Genomic DNA, 21831 nt, shown 5'->3' with positions numbered 1-21831 from the left:
AGAACATCAATGCTTTATTCCTTTACTATAAAGAAATAAGGATTCTGTCATGTACAACAGCCGTGTTCTTTGCTTCTCAGGGTTACAAGTTGCTTTACTCACAAAAGCAAAGCTGCAAAATGTGCTTCTCTTTGATCTGACTTTATTAAGTTAGACCGGTCCATCCAGTCCCACAACCAATTAAAAGTACACAAAGAATTTAACTGGATTCTCAATAGTTTACTTAGTAATCTTCCCTGTAGTGGGTGTTTTTGGTTTGTGTGGAGCACATTGGGTGTGTTGCCTCCAGGACCAGTGTTAGTCATTAATCCGAGTGGTTAATGGGTATCAAACCTCTCCGCGTTTGACTGAAGCTTTCCGTTTGAGCATGCAGTGCAGTAGGGGACTTCGCTGCCATAGGGGCTCAAGGGCACTACGGCAGTGAAGTCACAACAACAGCAATAACAGCAGGGGGAGCAGAGGGGAGGAAACGGGAGTCTAAACTCAGCTCTTAAACCGGAAGCCTCCATGTTTCTCCCATTGTTGTGTTTTTATAGACTCAACTTCCTGCCCGCCCGACCACCCCCGTTACCATGGTTGCAACCCCCGAGGTTTATGGGACGGGTTGTAGTGATGTGCACTATAAAAAAAAAAAGCGTGTGCCAATTGAATGGTAAATGGTAGTGTGAGACAAGTTGTAACTGGGTCCTTTAAAAAAAAAAAAGTGTTAAACCTTAAATGGCCCCCAGCTGTGTTGTCAGAGGTTGTATGTTTCATCACAGCTCTCATCTCTTACTAACCGTCTTTCTCAGTCTGCCTTTTAGCAGTTACAGGCTAGTTTGAAGTAACGTGTTGTTGCATTTTGTTTTCATTTTTTTCTGCAACGTTATTCCATGCAGCATTTTAGAATGAGTTTAAAAGTCTGGAGTGTGCACGCGCCCTCCTAGATGAGACGCTTCCACTTGTGGGGATTTAATGATGAAATCAACAGTCTGTTTGTCGGAGGGCATCAACAAATACGGAGGAAGGGAGGGAGGAGAAGAAAGAGAAGGAGTTAAAGAAAAAGAGGATGTGGCCGACAGTAAAAGATGACTGGAGGGGAGTGGAGCTCTCTGTCTAATTATAGATCCTGCTGTGAGCTGGCTGAGGCAGAAGTGCTACTAGGGTTTTCACAGCCGGATATTTACAAGACAGAAACACGGGTATGTGCCTTCTGGCTTTAATGACCATATTTTACCTCTGTGTGCCTGCGTGGACGTGTGCGGTCGGTTTGTTCCTGTGGACGTCTGCATCTCCCAACGGGAGGTGGAACCTGTTGTATGAAACTGAGTCGCAGCGTGCGCTAGAAGCCTGCTAGTGCGCGTCGGTGAGTGAAACTGAGTATGAAAATCTGACCTGGAGTGGGAGGTGAGTGGGAGGGTTAAAAAAGGTGAACGAGAGGTGTCCTCCCTCCCTGTCGGTGTCCCTCATACGTCTTGTGCTTTTTGCATTTAGCATTTGTTTTAGGTGCACCAACAAGATGCAAAAGTGTGTGTGTGTGTGTGTGTGTGTGTGTGTGTGTGTGTGTGTGTGTGTGTGTGTGTGTGTGTGTGTGTGTGTGTGTGTGTGTGTGTGTGAGAGAGAGCTTGGTGAACTAGATGTTTATGGAAACTCAATGAGGACTTTGGAAACTGGACCCACACTGCATTATACATCAACCTTCCACTGTTACGGTCTCTCTCTCACACACACACACAGATAAATCCATGTGCACAGCTCTAATGCCATTGACCTTTCTCTCATTTTGGGATTTCCATACAGAAGCTGACTTTAAAAGCACCCTTTATTGTGAATGGGAACGTCCACTGCGGGATCTCTTGCGGGAGGCCAATGGCATTGGTCTGTTTGTTATTGCATGGGAGCCGGGTCTGTTTTTGGGCCGCTGCTATTTTGGGTTTGTTTAGTGTCCCACTTGTTTGTTCCTATGAGAAAGCCGCTGGACATCTAAATGTTGCATCTATCTCCGTTGCATCTTGCAAAGGCTTATCCGGCTTCAGATGGAGTCTGACGTGATTCATCTGTTATTTGTTTTCTCCACAAAGCCCTGAGTACCTATGATAAACTGTGGCAGTACTTCAACAAATACCAGGAAGCCTAAAAATGCACTTTCAGCATAAAGTTCAGTTTTTGAGTTTCCAAATCAGGAAGTGAGGACTAGTGAGACCCGGACAATATACAACTGTACACGTTGCTACCAGCTATAGAGGAACAGTTAGAATGAAATTGTGTAGAATACAATATGTATTCTACAATATGAATACTTGAAATACAATTTCCCAGAAGGTTGTTATGGAATATTCACAGAGTGATTAAATACCCCTGCTGAGTTCTGTATTTAGTCACTCTGAAGTTGTGCCAAAACGGTAATACCCAACAACCCATACAGCTGACAACCAGCACAAGTTTAATCATCAACCATCTTGATGATTCATTGGTTGAGTGAACAATTTATCTAAACATTTGCTGGTATCAGCTTCTCAAATTTTACTACAAAAGATATTTGAAACATTGCAAGAATTGTTGGAGAGCTGACCATTTCACATCCAGCCCGACCGCTCCTGCTGAAAAGCCTGCAGGCTTCTGCTTTGACCTGTTTGTTTGCTGAAGACAAAGTGGGAACTGTTTTCGTTGGCAAAGAGCTGCACAGCTTTGCTGTAAACTTGGACAATTAATAATTTAAAGCGGACTCTGTCTTACACACACAGTGATTAGTAGAATGAACACATTAGTCGAGGTGTTCCACGTATGTCAAGCAGTTTCCTTTTTCTTGCCCCTAATAGGAAACAAATGACGCGTTTCTTCTGCACAAAAACACACAGCTGCATGCTACTCCACGCACGAGGAGAAAGCGACAAAGGGGTTAATAGAGATGGAGCTGTTAGGAGAACACTTGACTTTCCCGACTGCTCCTTCACCCCTCTTTACACTTACAGCTTTCTTTCTCTGTCCTGACATCTTTCTCTATCTAGTAACTGTGCTGGCGACTCGCCCGACCCTCTTTTCCTCTTCTCAAAAAGGGCTTTGAGCCTCACAGACCGAGGTGGTGACATCTCCATCGCCTGAAAGTAGCTGTCACCTCTAAACGCTGTAGTGTGATTTAGTCACACTCGCTCACGCAGCACAGTCAAAACAGGGAGGAGGCGTTCGGCTATATTTGGACGTGTGTCAAGACACAAGGAGGTGGCGTCTGTTCAAAGCCAGAAGCCGGCAGTGCAGAGTCCATCGCGAGCGGCCGCGCGTCGGCTGTCAGCTCTCACTCCAAGTGACCTATTTGCGGATTGTCAGAGATCGTCGACCGACTCGCCTTTCCTGTCTTTTGACTGCATTCTCCTCCTTTTCAGTCTGTTCCGTCCTGGTTTCCTTCTTTTAATGATACCGTTTTAAAGGAGGGGGAGGGAGAGCTTTTTATATCCTTGACTAACTTGTAAGACGAGCCCTGAGTTTAACTGGGTTAAAAATAACAATATAGAAAGGGAAGGAACTAATGATGTCGTTCATTCCTGGGAGAGCGATGCCTCTTCAGTTGATCTCCTCAAGGTTTCTTCATTTTTCCTCTTTCCTTTTTCTTTTTCTCTAAAGTCATCGGAGGAAGATGTTGGATTAAATCTGTAGGGTGGGATTAGCAGAAGCCGAGCATGTCCGTCAATCACACCAAACCCTGATCTAATCGCTTGCATGAATTGGCACAATCGCAGCGGGCCAGACGTGCCGTATCACCACACTGTGTCGTTGGTGATTTCCATAATGACCCACTGACACTCCTCGGCAAAGTAAACCTGGCTTTACAGTGCATTGTTAAAGGAGAGAGAAGAGTTCCCCTACAAAACGCGATTGCTATTCAGCTAAAGTAAGAAATAGAACTGAAGAAAAAACACTGTGCTCAATACCTCATGACAATGTTGTCTTTGGGGTTATGCATCGCATCCTCTGCGTGTTTATCTTTGGGATGTCATTTGGTTGAGTTCTCAATAACAATAACTCGTTTGTTTAGAGGGGGTTGATACAGAATGCAAAGCCATGTATCTGCTGTCGCGAAAAGATGTATCGCCACAAAGAGTGAAAAATGGCTTTTGTTTTGTAATGGAAAAGTTAGGAAGACTAACTAGAAGGACGTCTTTTAAATACCAGTTGTCGGTTTTAGTGTGAGAGTAAAACGAACGGCACTGAGGCGGTTGCTCAGGTCTATTTACACCCGGGATGACAGTTGCAAAAGGGGAATTCTTGCAAACCTGCGACTGAATTTCCCTGAATATCGGCAGCGTCCTGACCCTCCACAACAAAAACATGTTCTGCAGCTTTTACATGCAGCTCATTTTGGATGCTCTAATGTGTGTGTGTGTTCACATTAGAGCTCACGCTTTGTCTCTTAATCCGGTGCACACCTTTCCAGCTATTTTCACATGGAAAAGAGTGAAACATTTACAATCACGACCGCGGGGTCAGAATGCGTTGTTCGTCCCTGAAAGCGGCGCGCAGATGTAATGAACTGTAACGGAATATCTTTCTTAAAGAGAACTAAAAACATTAAAGCCTACTATTACTTGGAGAGACTCAGAAGAGAGACCGTGGAGGGATTAACGTGGTCGCAGAGGCCCGGAGACTAAACCACGACATGGTTTCTATACTTGAAGTAATGTTGCCTGCTGGGGAAACGTGTCATTATCAGCTATTTTAAAGCGGTCAGAGAGACTATTCCTCGGCCGGAGCAACGAGCTTCACGGCAAAGCCAAAATGTTTTTATAAACCGGCCTTTTCACTGCAGCTTCACAGTTGCCCGATAAATAGAAAGGTTTGTGGTGAGCCTTGTGGACACGAGGGAAAAGTCTTCAATGAAATGGGGTCTGAGAGCCAGTCAATAAATGATTACCCAAGGAGTCAAAGAGCCAATAACGTCATGATCACCACGTAAAATCAACACAAGCCAGTTATTCAACATTTTGAAATACTGAGGACTTATTACAGTTGAACTTTGCTGAGCGATAATGGCCATAATAACAGTTATTATGTGATTAAGCTGTCTTTTCTCTATGCAACCCCACATATAAAATTAAAACAAGGAAACCATATTACATACTCCGTTTTGTTTAATCCCTTTAATGTTTCTTTTCCCAGCACTTTACTTTTATTAAACCCTGTGACATCACTGTGTTGCACGGTGGGCGGGTGTGTGTCTGTGTGCGCGCGCATGTGTTTCTGTGTCGAAACAAAAGGTCCTGTGTAGGTAAATGTTGGGTATGTTTGGCTATTTATAACCCAGGGGAGGCAGCGTATAAGAGACACTGTGCGTGTGCCCTGTGTCAGCCTTTGTTTCCTTGTTTAAGCACGATCTCCTCTCCCCTTCCTCAGAATAATAACTTTGTTATTCCTTGCTGTCATTGCAGAGAATATGTGTGCACAACTAGATCTGTGTGGGTGTGTTTGGGTCCATTTTGCCAAGGGACTTCTGTTCCAGCAACGTTCGGCATCTAAACTGCCTCTCCATTCGTGCCTCCTAATATGGAGGGGTTCTGACACGGCACGCACGCAGTGCAACGCGAGATTAACCCGAACACCGATGTTAATGAGACCGCAGAAGCTCACACGCTCGTGTGTACGCCCACATCCGCTCGTAGAAAGGATGCCAAAAGCACATCCGTCTTTTCTGTTCTGTTTCATTGCCTTTCACCCATTTTCAGTGCTGCTGTTGGCAACGTGCCAATCCCCTCTGTGAGTGACATTTACTTCACACACTGCAGCCCGACATCTGAGCACCAGGCGCAGCAGCACGGAGGTGATGTCACACCAAGTTATTTCAAGACTCGCTCTGTGTGTGTGTGTGTGTGTGTGTGTGTGTGTGTGTGTGTGTGTGTGTGTGTGTGTGTGTGTGTGTGTGTGGTTAAAGTTTTGGTGGAAGCGTCAATGGAGTTTTGTGCATTCGGGTGTTTACTGAAGCCTGTCTTGTGTGTACAGCTGTGTATTACTGAGCAGCATGTGGATGTGGGTATGCGAATGTTAACAGCTGCGTTTCTGTGTCAAAGTGCTTTTTTTTTTGCATCTGCAAGTGCATCTGTTTGCTTGAGTGTACAAAGTATGCGTGTGTCTAACCAGCAGAAACCACCCTCAGCCTTTTCCCAAGCTGTTCCCTTCCTACATCTTGTTTTTAGCGCCGGATGAGGCAATTTTTTCCCATTGACTCAGCCATGCAATGCAAATAACCCTAACAGCATGCAAAGAGCATGGAAATGTGTGTCTGTGTTTACGAGATAGACACGCGGAAGGCGAATGAGAGATGGTGTGAGTATACTCACTATCTTGTCCCTGTGTGATCATACTTAAGATGTGAGACAGGTTTCTATCGTTTATATTGATTTGAGATTGGTTTTTGAGAGCAGTTAGATTCGAGGCAATCCAGCGGCAATATCAGCAGCTCGATCAACTTTGCAATAAATCGTTTTCAAACTCACGTTGGATTTTTCAAAATCAGAACCTCCCCAAACAGACACAGCTCCTCTTTTGGGCACAAGTTGTGTTGGTGCATCTCGGGTCTCTCGTTGTTGCTCCTGCATCGCTCTTTTCCGTGTTTTAACAGAGTTTCTGCTGGTTGTGTACCCAGCATGCAGTTCAGCGGGGTCAATTTATAAATGTACAATTATTAGTGTTTCAAATTGTGACAAACTTGTGTCGAGGTGTCTCAGCCTGTTAAAGAGCGTTTGTTGTTACGTGTGAGCGTTTGCTGCAGAGCGACAACAGTTGCCGCTATGACGGTGTGGGAAAAATTTGTCCCGGTTGAACCGGTATCCCGCCGAGCACTGCAGTCAGCTGCAGTTTCACTGTGGTTATGTCATTATTTGGAACTCTGTGTGGTGCTTGTGGTGCTTGGTTTGGGGTTTGAGAGCATGAAACTCCTCTTTTTACCTTTTCACATTAGCAATAAACCGTTTGATAAACTACTTTGGTAGAAAAGTACGCCAACCATTGCAGTATAGCTAGTAGTACCTAGTATACACTTTCTTCAAGTACACTTTTTACACTACGTGCTTACATGTATAGTGCTGGAATTTCAACAGAATTCAACACTGTCAAGTCCCACTCACTGGAAATTACGAATGTTTGTTTTAACAAATCAGACTTCAGAATCAACCCAATAAACAATACTGCCGACTTTTATTCCGCAAACAACACAGTGGTAATTGTTATTTTTGATGAAGCGCACCGTTTGTTGAAGTGTCCCGCATTAAAAACTCAACCTTTCTGAGAACACCAACCCGGTGATCACGTTGTGATGTCGTTTGCTTTACTTGTCATTGTGAGCAAAACCTATTTAATGTAAGCAAACTGAAACACGGCACCCATGTGGGTTAGGATTCTTTTCATATTATTTTCCTTGCTGAATGTAATATATTTTCCAGGTAACAGGTGTGGCTGCTAAGTAGAGGAAATAAGCTCAATGTTTTGTCACCTAAACTCTAAAGCTACAGTCCAGTGTTATTTGGATAAATAGAATTAAGCCTAGTTTGCTAGTTTACTAGGGTTAATTCGGTTAAGCCGTTTTTTCCTATTACGAAATATAATGTTGGTGTATTTTTGGTGTATCTTTTCTCTCAAACCGTTTACATGTACTCGCGGGGAGTTTTGTGTTCATCAACTGCTCTTATGGGGATGAAAAAACTGACGTCCCCCCCCCCCTCTCTTTTCCCAGAGTCCTCGGTGGCAGTGTCGGCGTCGCGCGCGGCCTCGTATCCCATGGACCTACGGGTGGGAGAGCGGGGGATGCGCCCTGGCTCGGACACGGCGCTTCTCACCCCGCTGCACCCGCCTTTACGCCTCAGCCCGTTCTCCCCTCAGCCTCGCACCTCCTTCTCCCAACAGCAACTGCATCAGCACATCCGGGTAAAGGACGCCAAACAGACCGTCAACAATACTATGTCATACATTAGATTCACTTAAAAATGGACCTTACATGAGCATTTGCATATAATATGAACGTGTTTGTTTGGTGGGGGGGTTAGTTTAATATGGAGCAGAGGAGGCAGGAGCAGGAGCACCACGAGAAACAACAGGAGTTGCAGCAGCTGAAGCACAAAGACAAGAGTCAACAGAGTGAGTCAATTCACTCGCCTTCACTCCCACATGTTATTACAAACGTGCATTCATAGTTAGCGATTCATAAATATATGTATTCACAACTTAATAAACGTAATAATAGCCCGGTTTTGCTAATTGTGGCCAGGGTGTAAAGTCGCTGCATGAGATCAGTGTTATCTTTATTGAACAGGGTTTTTCTATTTTCAAAACTGTTTGCTTTTAGACAAGGAGCTAAATATAACCTGATAAGTGAGGCTGAAACAGTGGAGTCAATTATAGCTTTAGGTCTGGCCACACAAAGTCACTGGGTCAATATTGACTTGATCACTCGGAGCACCTCCTGTCACCTCCATGTGCACACACACAGAAATATCAGCAAACATGGTGTCAAAGAAACCAGCGACCTTCCCATGCATCACAGACAATGCATGCACACTCTGCACCATGCACGGCGTGCATGTATCTGCAGAAACTCTCCACACGGTTGTTTAGCCTCTACGGCACTGTCTCCCCTTGCTCCACGTCTAATAATGAATCCGTTTGAGTTTTTAATGGTTGTCTGTGTTATTGATTTGCAGGTGCAGTGGCCAGTTCTGCAGTTAAACAGAAACTCCAGGAAGTAATTCTTAAGAAACAGAAACAGGCGGCGCTGGAGAGAAACAACCCCAACACTCTGACTGCAGCTCCTGTAGCATACAGGTGAGACAAAATACAGGGGCCGTGTGATGTGCATCATGCAATGCATCGATTATACTACATGTCTTATAATTATTTCAATAAACATTTGACTCGGCTCTAGAATTTGGGTTTTATATGTTTGGTGCGATGATTAGCCGCTAATGTTTGTGTGTTTTGTTTTTCCAGAAAGCTGGGCCCAGACCCCAGTGCGCCCTCCCACACGGTCTTGTCTTCGCCACAGCCCTCTCCCGACCACTCAGGAGGGACACCGCTACGCCGAGCAGGTAAAACATCTGACATCCACGGCCACGGCAGCAAGGTAGAACAAATGTGATGCAGGAATTTTTAGTTTTTCATTTGAATGTCACGTTTTGTCCACCAGCTTTTTACACCAAAATCAAGTCAGGTGGAATCAGTTCTTTTTTTTAGGCTACTATGGCATTTAAAAACCAATAATGAGATTCATTTCCCCTTCCATGAGCTCAGCCTGTCATGGGTTTTGTCCATGTGTACGGTCAGTTTGCGTATCAGTCACACTCACCAACTGCAATTGTATCTACTGTTTTGTCCATTGACCTTTCACTTTGAAGAGATTCAGACATATCCGATTTGGAAAAGCAAGTCTAAAACATAATATTAAATATAACTGCAATCCATTTAGCTGCTGTAGCCACACATGTGCTTTAGAAGTAGCTTCCTGCTACAGATTATGGAAACATGTTGAATTCTTTTGGTCGCACTACAGGCAGCAGCCGAACGTATTAAACCATTTCCGTGTAATTGCATAAACATTCCCAATGTTGCTCCATATTGTCAGCGTCAGAGCCAAATCTGAAGGTGAAACACAAGCTGAAGAAACACCTGAACACCCGCAAGAGCCCGCTCACCCGCAAAGAGAGCGCCCCGGCCACGGTCAAGCATCGAGTACCGGACGCACTGGGTAATTAGAGTCCCACACACACACACACACACACACACATAAATGAGAGAGTGGAAATGCTCTGGTTTTATATGCAATTGTTTGAGTGAGGTAAACAAAGGTCTTAATTATTTCTTCCTATGATTGATTACGCAAATGATTCACTGATATGCTCTAATGTCAATATGGTCAAGAAGATGCATAATCTAAAGTCCCGCGCTGCTTGTCTCTCACCAGACTCGTCCCCCAGCAGCAGCAGCACGCCGGTCTCTGGTTGTAGTTCTCCTAATGACAGTCTGCCCAATGAGAATGGGCTACTGCCATCTGCAGGCGGCCTCTCGCATGAGGTGAGCACACACAGGATCCAACCACATTGCTCAAGTTAAACAAACTAAAACCTCAAGATGAGCTGACATATAATAAATAAACATGTTTTAAGACCAATTTAGACCGTTTGTATAGATGTTTAGAGGAAGTACAGTACCTGTGGATTAAAAATTAGGATGTGCTTCCTTTCTGCCTCTCATACTGGCTCTTATCTTTTAGTGGTTGGAAGAGTTGCATTTTAAACCTGTATGCACGCGCTTTGATTAGAAAAAAGAGAATTAGTTTCATGTACATGAGCTGTGCCGAGATGCCGAGTAATGACATGTTTAAAGCATTGCCACCAGCACGGCAGCGCTGAGTTGGTCGGACGTTTATGCATAGTTGATTTAATCTCGTGTCACACCTGCTGCTGATGCCCAACTAATCATTCTCCGGTGTCAAGACGCCACACAACCTTGCACAACGTTGTTATTATGGGATGCATATCCAGCGCTGCTCTTAAGTGTTTGCGGGGATTTCTCTTGTCCCGAATCACGTAGTGTTTAGAACTATAATTCGAAACCGATTTAAATATATATGCACTATTAATTGTTAATTGTGTTTGGCATTTCCAGGCGCAGAGGCTGCTGCTGAGAGATGGCACTCTAGCTAATTTTACCATCCAGAGTCCCTCCACGCTGCCCACCATCACCCTGGGACTACCAGCCAACGCCAGGGTAAACACGGAACTGCAACACGCGTCTGTCATTGCAGCATTCTTACACCGTTGTCTTTTCCTCGGGGCAGGCGAGAGAAGTCTGTTGTTACTAATCTAATGCACTACTACTAAATACTAACTTTACCCACGCAATGCATCCTGGTACATGTAGGATATAGAGCAGAAACTGAGGAATGAATTGCTTGAATTGACTACATTTAGTATCAACACTGATAAAACATCATCACTGTGAGTTTTCCCTTTAAGGAGATGTGTTTTAAGATTTAATCCGATCAAACTATACAATAAGTGATGTATAAGTAATTGAATAACTCACAAAAAACATCCCATCATTTGACTACATTAATGAAAGAAGGAAATGAAGTACAGCTTTCACTATTACGTTGGAGCTTTGGGCGGTTGGATTGCTGTATATTTAAATTTAAATATTAATATATAACGCTATATATATCTATATATTTCTAATCACGCCGCTTCGACGAATCATCTCGCATCATCGGAAATTATCCGTTTTTGTCAACATAGTGGAATGTATTAGATAGAATGTCACCTGTTGCTGTAAATGCTGAATAAGAGTGTGTGTGTGTGTGTGTGTGTGTGTGTGTGTGTGTGCGTGTGCATGTGCAGACCGAAGGGGAGCTGTCCTCTCTGAGAGTCAGCAGGATGCCAGTGCTTACAGCCGGGGGCTCGCAGGTCTTCCTCCCCCTGAGCAGAGAAGACCAGGTTGGGCAGTTAAACCCTCACCTGCCTGTCATCATCCTGGAACCGTCTGGACTGGTACACACTCCGCTACTCACTGGTGAGACGCTGACGCTGACATATAGAAATGGACATGCACAGACATGAATAAGTGACATACTTTGACGTCCTGTACCTGATTGACGTATTAAACCTATTATATTTATATATTGCCAACGATGGTACAGCGCCACCCAGTGGTTACATTCAGAATAACACAGGTTTCTTTGACGGCCGCATGGATTTTTTGAAATTAGAAACAATTCAAACAAGTTATCAGGCCATTGTTGTAGCTCTTGTTTGTTTTTGTGAGACAAATTAAATGTGTGTGTGTGTGTGTGTGTGTGTGTGTGTGTGTGTGTGTGTGTGTGTGTGTGTGTGTGTGTGTGTGTGTGTGTGTGTGTGCGCGCATGTTACTTTGTCTCTGCTCACAGGAACTAATCATTTTTCTGCTCCGCCTCTGACCAGTTTCAGGCCTGGACCCCGTCCAGCTACAGTTTTCCCCCCAGTTAGACCACCTCACCCCTGGAGGGGCACATCCTCACAAGCCCCTGAGCAGGACACGCTCTGAGCCCCTCCCCCAGAGCCCGCGGACCCTTCACACACATCTCCTCCATCAGCAGCACAACACGCAACTACTTGAGAGGCTCAAACAGCAAACTCACCTGGGCAAGGTAGAGAGACGTGAAGGCACACAGTCATACACAGTCAGCATTGTCTTGGACCGAAATGTGTTTGTTGTCTTAATGGTCCCTTTTTTGTTTTGGCTGTATTCCGTCTTGTAGTTATGGCGATTGTAATACATGACGTATCTATTAACTAGACACTAATAACATAAAATGAACTATCCCTCTCAGTTTAAATGCCCAACACTTCTAAATGAAAACCCTAAAAAGAATATTATTCCTGAAACTTGAATTGTGTGATATTAAATAGGTTGACGTTGCAGCCTTGTTGCGTGTGTTCTCTCCGGTTACTCCCACAGTCCAAAGACGCGCTCTGGGGATCAGGTTATTTGGTGACTCTACATTGCCCGTAGGTGTGTGGATGTGAGTGCGAGTGGTTGTTTGTCTCCGTGTCAGCCCTGCGATTGGCTGGCAACCAATTCGGGGTCTCGCCCAAAGTTGGCTGGGATTGACTCCCTGTGTGCAGGATAAGCCCTTTGAAGATGGATGGATGACTTTCCCAACATTTCCCACACCTCCTTAAATCTTCTAAATCTGGCCTGCAGTACTCTATGGGTGGTAAATAGTTCCATAATGTGAGAGTGGAGAAGAGTTTGGCCAGACACCTGCGTGTCTGGATGGGCCCTTTTTATTCTGCTGTCTGTCTCTCATGCAAATTTGTCTACATGGTGTTTTCAACGTGTGTGTATGTGCCTGTGCAGCTGATGTCTAAGTCGAGCGAGAAGCCCAGACTGCACCAGATCCCCTCTGAGGACATGGACTCGGAGGACGGCGGCGGCACGTCTCCCACAGAGCCAACATACCAGAGCAGAGTGAGGGCGGAGGCACTGAGGGAGGCGGAGCCAACGGCATCCAAGAACCACGAAGAGCAACTTAACCTGCAACATGCGCTCATACTCAACCAGGTTGGAAAGCACACTTTCACACTGGCGATACACACAGAGAGAAAGCAAGTTCTTCGTGCTGTAGGGGGCGGCCTAACTCTTGTATGTTGGGATAGTTTCCGTTGCACGGTTTTGAGGTTTGACAAGTAAGTTTAAGTACCTCTCTTTCTGAAAATGTGTTGGTCACTAATCAAACCACATAATCAGCCGGCTACGAGTCAGGCTCAAAGGAAGACATTACAATGAAGAATGACCTTCAGTTCAAGTGGAAACTGGCAGAATGAGACTGCTTGTGATGGCACAGGTCCGATTGGGGGCAGCTAAATAAAAACATCTCAGATGTTATTGACAGTACAGTGGAGGAAGTTCTGTGGCTTTCAACCCTTAATATAGGACTTTAGAGAGATGTACATCTGCATACCACATGTGAGCACAGATGTTTACCAATGTGTTTTCCATGGTTTTGAAAAAGACCAAATAAGGCGGTTCTTCTCTTCACTGTGTTAATTTGTTATTGATACGTCATGTCAACTATGTTTCACCTCTTGTCCCCTCACTCTAACTGCAGTCGTTGCTATGGGAACAGCAGAAGCAGCTGCAGCAGCTGCATCGACAAATGGAGACCCTGGCAGTACCCATGTTGCGGGGTGGCGGTGGGGTTGGCAGTGGGCTGGGAGGCCATCGGCCCCTGTCTCGTACACAGTCATCCCCAGCCTCCACCTCTCTTATTCTGCCTGAGAAGCCCCTGACCCTGGCCGCACAGGATAGCAGCAGCAAACCACGCTTCACCACTGGTGAGTCAATGGTATTTACCATTGAGGATGCCGGCTCAGGGGTTCAAACGCTGACCGTACTGTGTCAAGAAAACATGCTTTGTTGGAGGCCGGCTGGGAAAACCTTTGTTGCATGGTGTGCCCACATCTATTTCTAATTTTTCAGTCATGTTGCTAATAACAAATTATATTTAGTTCCCAGTATTTAGCACCATGCACTGACCAGCAGAGCGAAAAATGAATGAAGGAATGAAACAAACCAAAATAAAGATGCTCTGCACCTCAAAGCTTTAAAACGTGAATAGAAGATAAAAAATAGTTAGGCTGTAGATGTTAGTCCAAAACCTAATGTTGTGTGTTTAAACCCCTATGAGTGTCTGGCTGCGACCTCATCTGGAACAGTTAAAGAAGTAAACCGTTCAGACGGTAACAAACTCTTCTTTTGGTGCTCAAAGGGCAGCTTTCCTCGCAAGCATAGTTCAATGGCAACACCCGCCAAAACAATTCTGAGTGATAAATAAGATGGTTAAGAGGTAAGACACATAGTATAGTGTGGCAATAAGTGTTATTATATATTTTTTTAAACGTGACCTTTTAGAAAAGTAGTGAAATGTCAGCGTCAGCAGTCTCCTAGTGATGTTCTCTGGGTGAAATGCTGATCAAATAGTATCTTCTGCTTGCGTGTGTGCATGCAGGCCTGGTGTATGATTCTCAGATGCTGAGGCACCAGTGTACATGTGGAGACAACAGCAGTCACCCAGAGCACGCCGGGAGGATACAGAGCATCTGGTCCAGGCTACAGGAGAGAGGCCTGAGGGGACAGTGTGAGGTACGTGAGGCACGGCACACACACAGCCCCATCTGACCCTCAGAAATTACATTTCATGTGTCCGTGCGATCGTAGAGAGGTTGAATTTACGGAGACGAGAGCACAATAGAGCTTTCTCTGTTTTTAACCGTATTCTTCACCGTGTGTTGTACATTGTCCTGTTCGTACAGACTATCCGAGGTCGCAAAGCCACGATGGAGGAGCTGCAGTCGGTCCACACCGAGCGCCATGTGTTGCTCTACGGCACCAACCCGCTCAACAGACTCAAACTGGATAACCGCAAACTGGCCGGTATGCCACGTGTTCCTAAATCTGAGCCAAATCACGCTTTGAATTAACAAAACCTTTAATTGGTTTAACAGTGAACATGACAGACATTACTTTGCACTGTAAATATGATCAGAAACATCAACACCAAGCAGATGCTCCAGATGTCCAGCTCTTCTCAATAACAGAACTAAAGCTCCATTTCAAACTCACGTTCTACAGTTCACGCTTTTGTCCTTGATTTATTTAAAGAATGAATGACAAACTTTGCCCCATCAATAATGCCTCGCCATTAATAACCTCGCAGGGTCAAAATCACTCAAAGCGGCTTTTGAATAAGACATAAAGAAAGTAGAATTCAGAGTGAAATACACGCCTAACAGCGCTGCTCCTTTGCAATTTAAAACCCATATCGAAATGAGCAATCATTAATGTTTTATACAAAGTCACCCCTGATCTATGCGAAATAGCCTCAAAGCAAAGAATCGGCTAAAAGAGGACAGTTCTTGAAAAGAATAACAAAACGTAATTGAATGATGTTTTAAAAGGTTTCATTTGAATTTTCCTGTTTCCCAAGGGATCCTGTCTCAAAGGATGTTTGTGATGTTACCATGTGGGGGCGTGGGGGTAAGTACAAACACACACACACACACACACACACACACACACAGAAAAGATCACACTGTAATAGAAAGCTCCTAATACAAGCTTTACAATGTGTTGATGAAAGATGATATTGCTTCAAAGAAATAACAACTAAGACCCGAAAGAGCAAATAACAAGGAAGACAGGATATTAAAGAGAGAGAAAGAGAGTCGGCCTGGCCGTGCGCTTCGGTTTGCTTGACGGTCCGTGTCGGGCCATGACAAGGCAGAGCTAATCAGAACAACGTGTCCGTGACCGGGGATAAAAGAAATGCCTCGGTTTTCATTGTCCAAGCCAGACGGACGGCAATGTCCATTTGTGCACAGGTTAAAAGGAAAGGAAATGAACCAGCATTACAGCAGTGACAGCATCATTGTACCAGGAACAACAGAGAGTCGTGCTTCATAAAACAGGTAGCAGGAGGGTTTCCTCTGCTTTTTGTTCTCATTGGTCTCCGTCGTTTGGCTTTCAACCTTGCAGGTGGATAATGACACCATCTGGAATGAGTCGCACACTTCCACGGCATCGCGCATGGCGGCGGGCAGCGTGGTGGAGCTGGCCTGCAGAGTGGCCAAAGGAGAGCTGAAGGTGAGATAAACCTGAAATAAAAACGGCATTCTGTTGTTTTCCTTCCGTGTCTGTTTAAGTCGCTCGCCTTGCTTTAAGCACCGTCTGATCCAGGCGATGGAGTGAGGAGGAGAATTTACCCTACAAATGAATCGTTGCGGAATATATTGCGACATAATTCTTTTTGACTCCATAGGAGGTTAGCTCCAAAACAATATGTGAATGAATAGTTAAAGGAGAGGTTTTGATTTAACAAGCACATGTGAGGACAGCTCCTATAATGAAACCTGTGAGTGATTTACGCAGGTTTATCATGTGAGAAGATGAGAAATGGCAGCTTTTCCCACACTGGCTTGTAGACCAAAAGCAAAAGTGATGTCAGTAACTGGGACGTTCTTGAGATGAGTGCCCTGCCTCACACGGCCTGACCCACCGCAAAGATTAGTGGGTTTCACAATATATTTTGGACATAACGTACTTCCTTTTCCTCCTCACAGTGATTTAAAACCACTTAAACTCAACGGGAAAGTATTGTTCTCTTTTTCAAATTGGTCAATTAGACAATATAATTACCTAATGGTATTTATAGCTGGCAGCGTCTATCCACACAGAGAAACAAGGCAGTGTAAAAGAAGGCAGGTGGGTGTGCGGAGAATGAACACCACCATAAGACTTCATACTAAGGTCGACACTGAGCACTGGTTGTACACAACCATTACATGAGATTACCGGTGCTCCAGCTCAGACAACCTAAGGGAATAAATTATTATTATGCTCATTTAAAAGGACAACTTGGCCGAATGGCTTCATATTGACAAAAGTAGCGCATTTGATCCTTTGTGTTCATGAAATGTTTAACTTAATGTTTTGAGCTTTACTCACCGAGACAATAAAGGTGAATCTGATTCACTTTAGTTTCTTTTTAAAGAGCAAAAACACGGCCTTCATACTGTTTTTTTCTGTTCTACATCATGTATTCAGTTGATTTAGACTAAATATAAAGCAATAATGAAATTTGTTTATGGATAGCATAGATTTTCCAACAATATTATCATCAAGAGATGTTCCTGCTACAAATGGAAGCAGCACCGATCCAACCAACACGAACCAGGAAACCTTAGAGCTTTTGTTTTGTAGGAGAAACCTGTCTTATCGATTTCCAAACGACAGGTTTTGTATCGCGCCTGAAAGGACCGCGGCTGCTTTATTTTTGTGTGCCAAAATTGTTACGTTCCATCATGAATGACCTCCGCCTGGCAGGCGAGCTGAGTGAGCTCTACTGCAGATTTGATAGACAATGTCCTGATTCCATCCCCCAATGTCCTGATTCAATCCCCCGCAGCTCCACCAAACAATTCTATTCCTCGTGCATTGTTGTCTTGTCGTCTAGTGTCGTACTGTCTCCTGTTACGCGCCAACCGCCAAGTCAAATCCCTTGTATGTCTAACATATTATGGCAATAAATGTTTCCTGATTCCTGATTCCTGAAAGCGTATAACTTTGGAACCGTACCTTTTTAATGCTCTTCACAGGCAACAAAACACCTAATGAATAGCATCGTCTTTTTTCTTTTGCACAGAATGGCTTTGCTGTGGTCAGGCCGCCAGGGCATCACGCGGACCCCTCTAATCCAATGTAAGTGTGTGTCTGCGCGCGTGTGTGTACCTTTAGTCAAACGCCCGGCCTGACTGGAGAGTGTCTCCTTGTTCTTGCTGCAGTGTCAGCAGCCTCTCTGCGGAGAGTATTTATGAAGTGATAGAGAGACGGCCGGGGAAGAGATGAGGAGGATTGATAGATGGACACAGCCAGAGCTCATCCAGAGACACAGAGCCTTCTCAATAGTCCCGTGACTGCACTGCACCCATTTTGCAATTCAGCAAACACAAGAACGAGAAAAGACATCCAGCATTTCTCTTTGTCAGGCAAAGTCCTTTAGTTTCTTGCTGAAGTGTCCGTCTCATCCTCACCATCTGTGTCTACCAGGGGTTTCTGTTACTTTAATTCTGTGGCCATAGCCGCCAAGAAGCTCCAACACAGGCTCAGCGTCAGCAAGATCCTGATTGTTGACTGGGTAAGTCGGCTCGTTAATTCCTGTTGTTTATATTAATGAAACTAATATATATATATAACTTAAACTATGTTTTCCCTTTATCCTGCCGCTAGGATGTTCACCATGGCAACGGCACCCAGGAAGTTTTCTACAGCGACCCCAGCGTTCTCTACATCTCGCTCCATCGCTATGACGACGGAAACTTCTTCCCTGGCAGTGGGTCGCCAGCTGAGGTGGGTGACGTCCAGTCATCGTCGTAGACTATTGTCTACACGTGATACTATTACAGGCTGACACTTGACGACTGCGCTTTAGTTTGAAATGTCAAACGTGCATTTGGGGGTTTAGGTTGGTTCTGGAGCAGGCGAGGGCTTCAACGTGAACGTGGCGTGGACGGGAGGACTGGACCCGCCCATGGGGGACGCTGAGTACCTTGCTGCATTCAGGTAGATACAAGCACCGCTCTGCTCAAGTCCCTTTTATGGATGTGTGATTCCCATTGTTGTCGTACGTGCTGTGACTCCTCCTCCCTGCACCTGCACTTATTATTCAACATCTGGGCATCCAATTTAGCACACATTTTCACATAAGTGGTATCCTGCCAATGATTTACAGTATGTTCTTCTTTCTTCAGGATGGATCAGATGAAAATATTCTGTTTTCAGAATGCGTTTCCGGTTAGCCCGATACAAACAAATCCAGATCCAGATGAGCTTTGTGTCTTGGATGGTGAATCTAGTAGATGGGACATACAGAAAAGTTGGTTTAGCCATCAGCTGTGCTCCAGTTTTTATTATTATAAATAATAATAAATAAATACATTTTCCTTTACACTGAGCCACAAAGAACACACCTCAGTGGGTCGCAGGCTCGGCCTCACAAGGCCTCTGACGTACTTCTTGCGTATTATTAATCTTTCTCATTTGTTGAGCATGTGTCTGGTGCTCCGTGTTTTCAGTAACTTCAGATGCTTTGCAGTAAAACGGTCTGCGGGCCCGTTGTTGAACCGCCTGCGCGTCGTTGCTTCCTGCCCGTGGGTTGGATAATTGTCACGTGGGAGTTGTTTGGCACCAATAAAGTTTCACTAGCGTGGGTCTTTTGGTTGTCTGGCTTATCGAACCACAAGGAAACTGGCAATGAAGCCTGATGTCTCGCGCCTGTGTTTATGACTTGATTAAAAAAAGGCAGAGATCAGAGTGAGATTATATTATATTATTCTTTCCCCGGTTATTAAGTGTTTATAGTTCTAATACTTCTTTTGACAATAAGTATAGCAACCAGAAACACATGTCCACATAGTCTACACATTTTACCTCTTAAATTAAGGAAATAACAAAGAAGATCCCGGCTAACCATTTTTTCAGCTGTTCTTAACACAGGGGAAAGTATTTGCCTGTCAGCTTCAGATACGAACCTCAATCAGATGGTGGACCTGATTCTCCACTAGTGAAATGTTAAAATAAGCGGTTCCCCCCTGTGATGATCGACTTCCTTTCATTACTTCCTGTCAACTGCCATTAATACGCAAGATCACTTAACCAACGTGAGATTTATTCCAATAGCACTGACCCCGATGCTCAAAGAGACTGCCCTTCCTTCCTTCAGTGCTCCTACGCAAAACACTGATTTCCTGCAAGCTCCGAGACTGCCTCTTTGACCCTGACCTCTGACCTTTCTGTGGAGCAGAACAACAGCTTTTCCTACGATAATAATTTAAACCAGAGGTGTAGTGCGGCCGGTGTAGTTGCCCAAGTTTTTTGCCCTCACTCAAAAAATATACTTTGTATCCGAATTACAATACGTTGTATACAAAAGATAAATGTCTAGCTGGATACATGCAGATGCCGCCTCATTACAAGCCAGTTTAAAGTCGAGTCCAGCATTTCCAATGTCTCTATTTTGGCTTTTTGCCACCAGGAAACAGAAGTTACCGTAAGAACATAAACATGTTTACTGAGGTAATAAATCAAACGAGAAGGAGGACCATTTTTTGAACTACCGTTCAATCTGACTTTCCAGAGAAGTCGCCCCCTGCTGGTCAGCAGAGGGACGTTCAAGGTGCTTCTACATTGGCTTCACTTTTGCAGGTTAATTGTACAGCCCATATCACATCGAATATCAGTTGTTTTTGTTGTTGTTCTTGTTGTTGTTCTTGGTAGGAGCAAAAAGGTGCAGAACGGCACCACATTAAATGAGAAATAATATCTGCTTGTGTTTTCAGCTGATAGGAAACTTCTTGTCAGAATTATGGACAATTATGACAATTAGCCTGCCGGTCCACATGATCTCTTTGTAGTGTAATGTGTCGGCACTTTGCTGTAACAACTCACAAACAGGGTCTTTTCCTTTCATGGAGTCCAAATCTAAAAGACCCCCACCTCCCACCCACCGCTTTTTTAATTAATAATGTTGGCCAATGTTGAACGGACTAGTGGAAAAAAAGCCATTTAATAGAATACATTTTATGGGTGAAGTTGGTGAGAGCTACAACTTCAGAGGGGAAGCTTTGTTGCATTTTCACCTTATCCTTCACTCTCAGCCCCCCCCTCACTCCCTCCGACCCCTTATTTTCCATCAACCCAACCCTCACTATCACCCCCCACGCGCACACACGCACACGTTCTCCCTCTTCCTCTCCTGCCTTGATTGATCTTTAATAAGCGTCGCCGCCTTCCCTCCTTCCCTCCATCTTTCCATTAGCTTGTCTGTAGTTTCTCTCTCCGGGGGTGGGGGGGGGGCGCGCTGCTTTAATGGGTCCACAGGGGAGGCGGGGTTGGGTTTTGCGGTTTGTGTGTTTTCTGTGGAGACGTTTTCTTCACGCCCACGTGACTATGATAGGAAAATAGGAAATATAGAAATGACTCAAAGCTTCGCTTCAGCAGCAGCGCGCTGACACGGGGGGATTACTCTCCGTGCGGGAGTTCGCATACGTACGCGTGCGTCTTTGTGCGTCGTTGTGCGTCTTTGTGTGTCTGCGTGTGAATGCCGGAATGCGTTTAATCACTGCGTGTCCTCGTTTTTGTCTATGAGCTCATGCTGTCCATCTGCATGCAGTCATGACAGCAGTATGTGTTTGGATACGTGCGTGTGCGCGCAGTTATATATTATTGTGTGTGTGTGTGTGTGTGTGAGAGAGAGAGAAGGGGGGGTGGGGGTGGGGGGGGAGGTCCCCAGGCAGAATAATGAAGGTAAATGGATCCCAGATGGACTGTTTTTCCTCTTTTCCTCTGTGTTGTCAATGACGTGAGGAGAGTGACAAGCCTCTAATGGGAAACAGACTCACACACTCTGGCTTTGAACACGGCCGACGGCACCGTGCGGCAGAGTTGAGGCCCCCTCCTTCGCCGGGACAGCTACGCTCGCTCTTCCTAACAACAATAACACTAAGCAAACCTCGCAGCTTCAGCACGAAGCCGACAAAACAATTTGACTTTGTTGAGCAGTCTTGTATTACTCAAAGCGGCTCGCTCAGCAGAGAAACAAAAGTCCTTTGTCCGCTGCTTGAGACGCACAGTGTGGAATCAGCCAAACCGCGGTTACACTTGTCACGCTAATGACTTTTTTCCCGATTTGATCGTGTGTATTTGTCATCTCCAGGAGACGGCCCAGTTTGGAAATGCATTTTGATTTGGAGCTGGCTACAGTTTGCTGAATATTTCGGGCGGCCT

General features: G+C 44.9%; 1 protein-coding gene across 8 annotated transcripts in view; it reads left to right on the top strand.

The window, feature by feature from the left end:
• hdac7a (histone deacetylase 7a) overlaps nucleotides 1-21831 on the top strand; it is a 54837-nt gene that overhangs the window by 27953 nt on the left and 5053 nt on the right. For 5 of the 8 annotated variants that reach the window (XM_040193501.2, XM_040193502.2, XM_040193503.2 and 2 more), the window contains 19 exons: nucleotides 7697-7887; nucleotides 8007-8097; nucleotides 8661-8781; nucleotides 8947-9044; nucleotides 9578-9700; nucleotides 9917-10026; nucleotides 10621-10722; nucleotides 11352-11523; nucleotides 11931-12136; nucleotides 12850-13053; nucleotides 13601-13826; nucleotides 14501-14634; nucleotides 14805-14925; nucleotides 15479-15528; nucleotides 16027-16134; nucleotides 17693-17748; nucleotides 18097-18184; nucleotides 18277-18396; nucleotides 18512-18609. In XM_040193501.2, the coding sequence (XP_040049435.1) occupies nucleotides 7697-7887; nucleotides 8007-8097; nucleotides 8661-8781; nucleotides 8947-9044; nucleotides 9578-9700; nucleotides 9917-10026; nucleotides 10621-10722; nucleotides 11352-11523; nucleotides 11931-12136; nucleotides 12850-13053; nucleotides 13601-13826; nucleotides 14501-14634; nucleotides 14805-14925; nucleotides 15479-15528; nucleotides 16027-16134; nucleotides 17693-17748; nucleotides 18097-18184; nucleotides 18277-18396; nucleotides 18512-18609 (2419 nt within the window). Of the gene's footprint in view, nucleotides 1-789; nucleotides 1346-5693; nucleotides 5789-7696; nucleotides 7888-8006; nucleotides 8098-8660; nucleotides 8782-8946; nucleotides 9045-9577; nucleotides 9701-9916; nucleotides 10027-10620; nucleotides 10723-11351; nucleotides 11524-11930; nucleotides 12137-12849; nucleotides 13054-13600; nucleotides 13827-14500; nucleotides 14635-14804; nucleotides 14926-15478; nucleotides 15529-16026; nucleotides 16135-17692; nucleotides 17749-18096; nucleotides 18185-18276; nucleotides 18397-18511; nucleotides 18610-21831 lie in introns of those variants that run through there. The other 3 variants (XM_078085511.1, XM_040193504.2, XM_078085508.1) reach the window with 3 other exon arrangements.

Source organism: Gasterosteus aculeatus, chromosome 2, assembly GCF_964276395.1.
Source record: "Gasterosteus aculeatus chromosome 2, fGasAcu3.hap1.1, whole genome shotgun sequence".
Classification (NCBI taxonomy): domain Eukaryota; kingdom Metazoa; phylum Chordata; class Actinopteri; order Perciformes; family Gasterosteidae; genus Gasterosteus; species Gasterosteus aculeatus.
The sequence above is the reverse complement of the archived record's forward strand: the minus strand, read 5'-3'. Positions and strand labels throughout refer to the sequence as shown.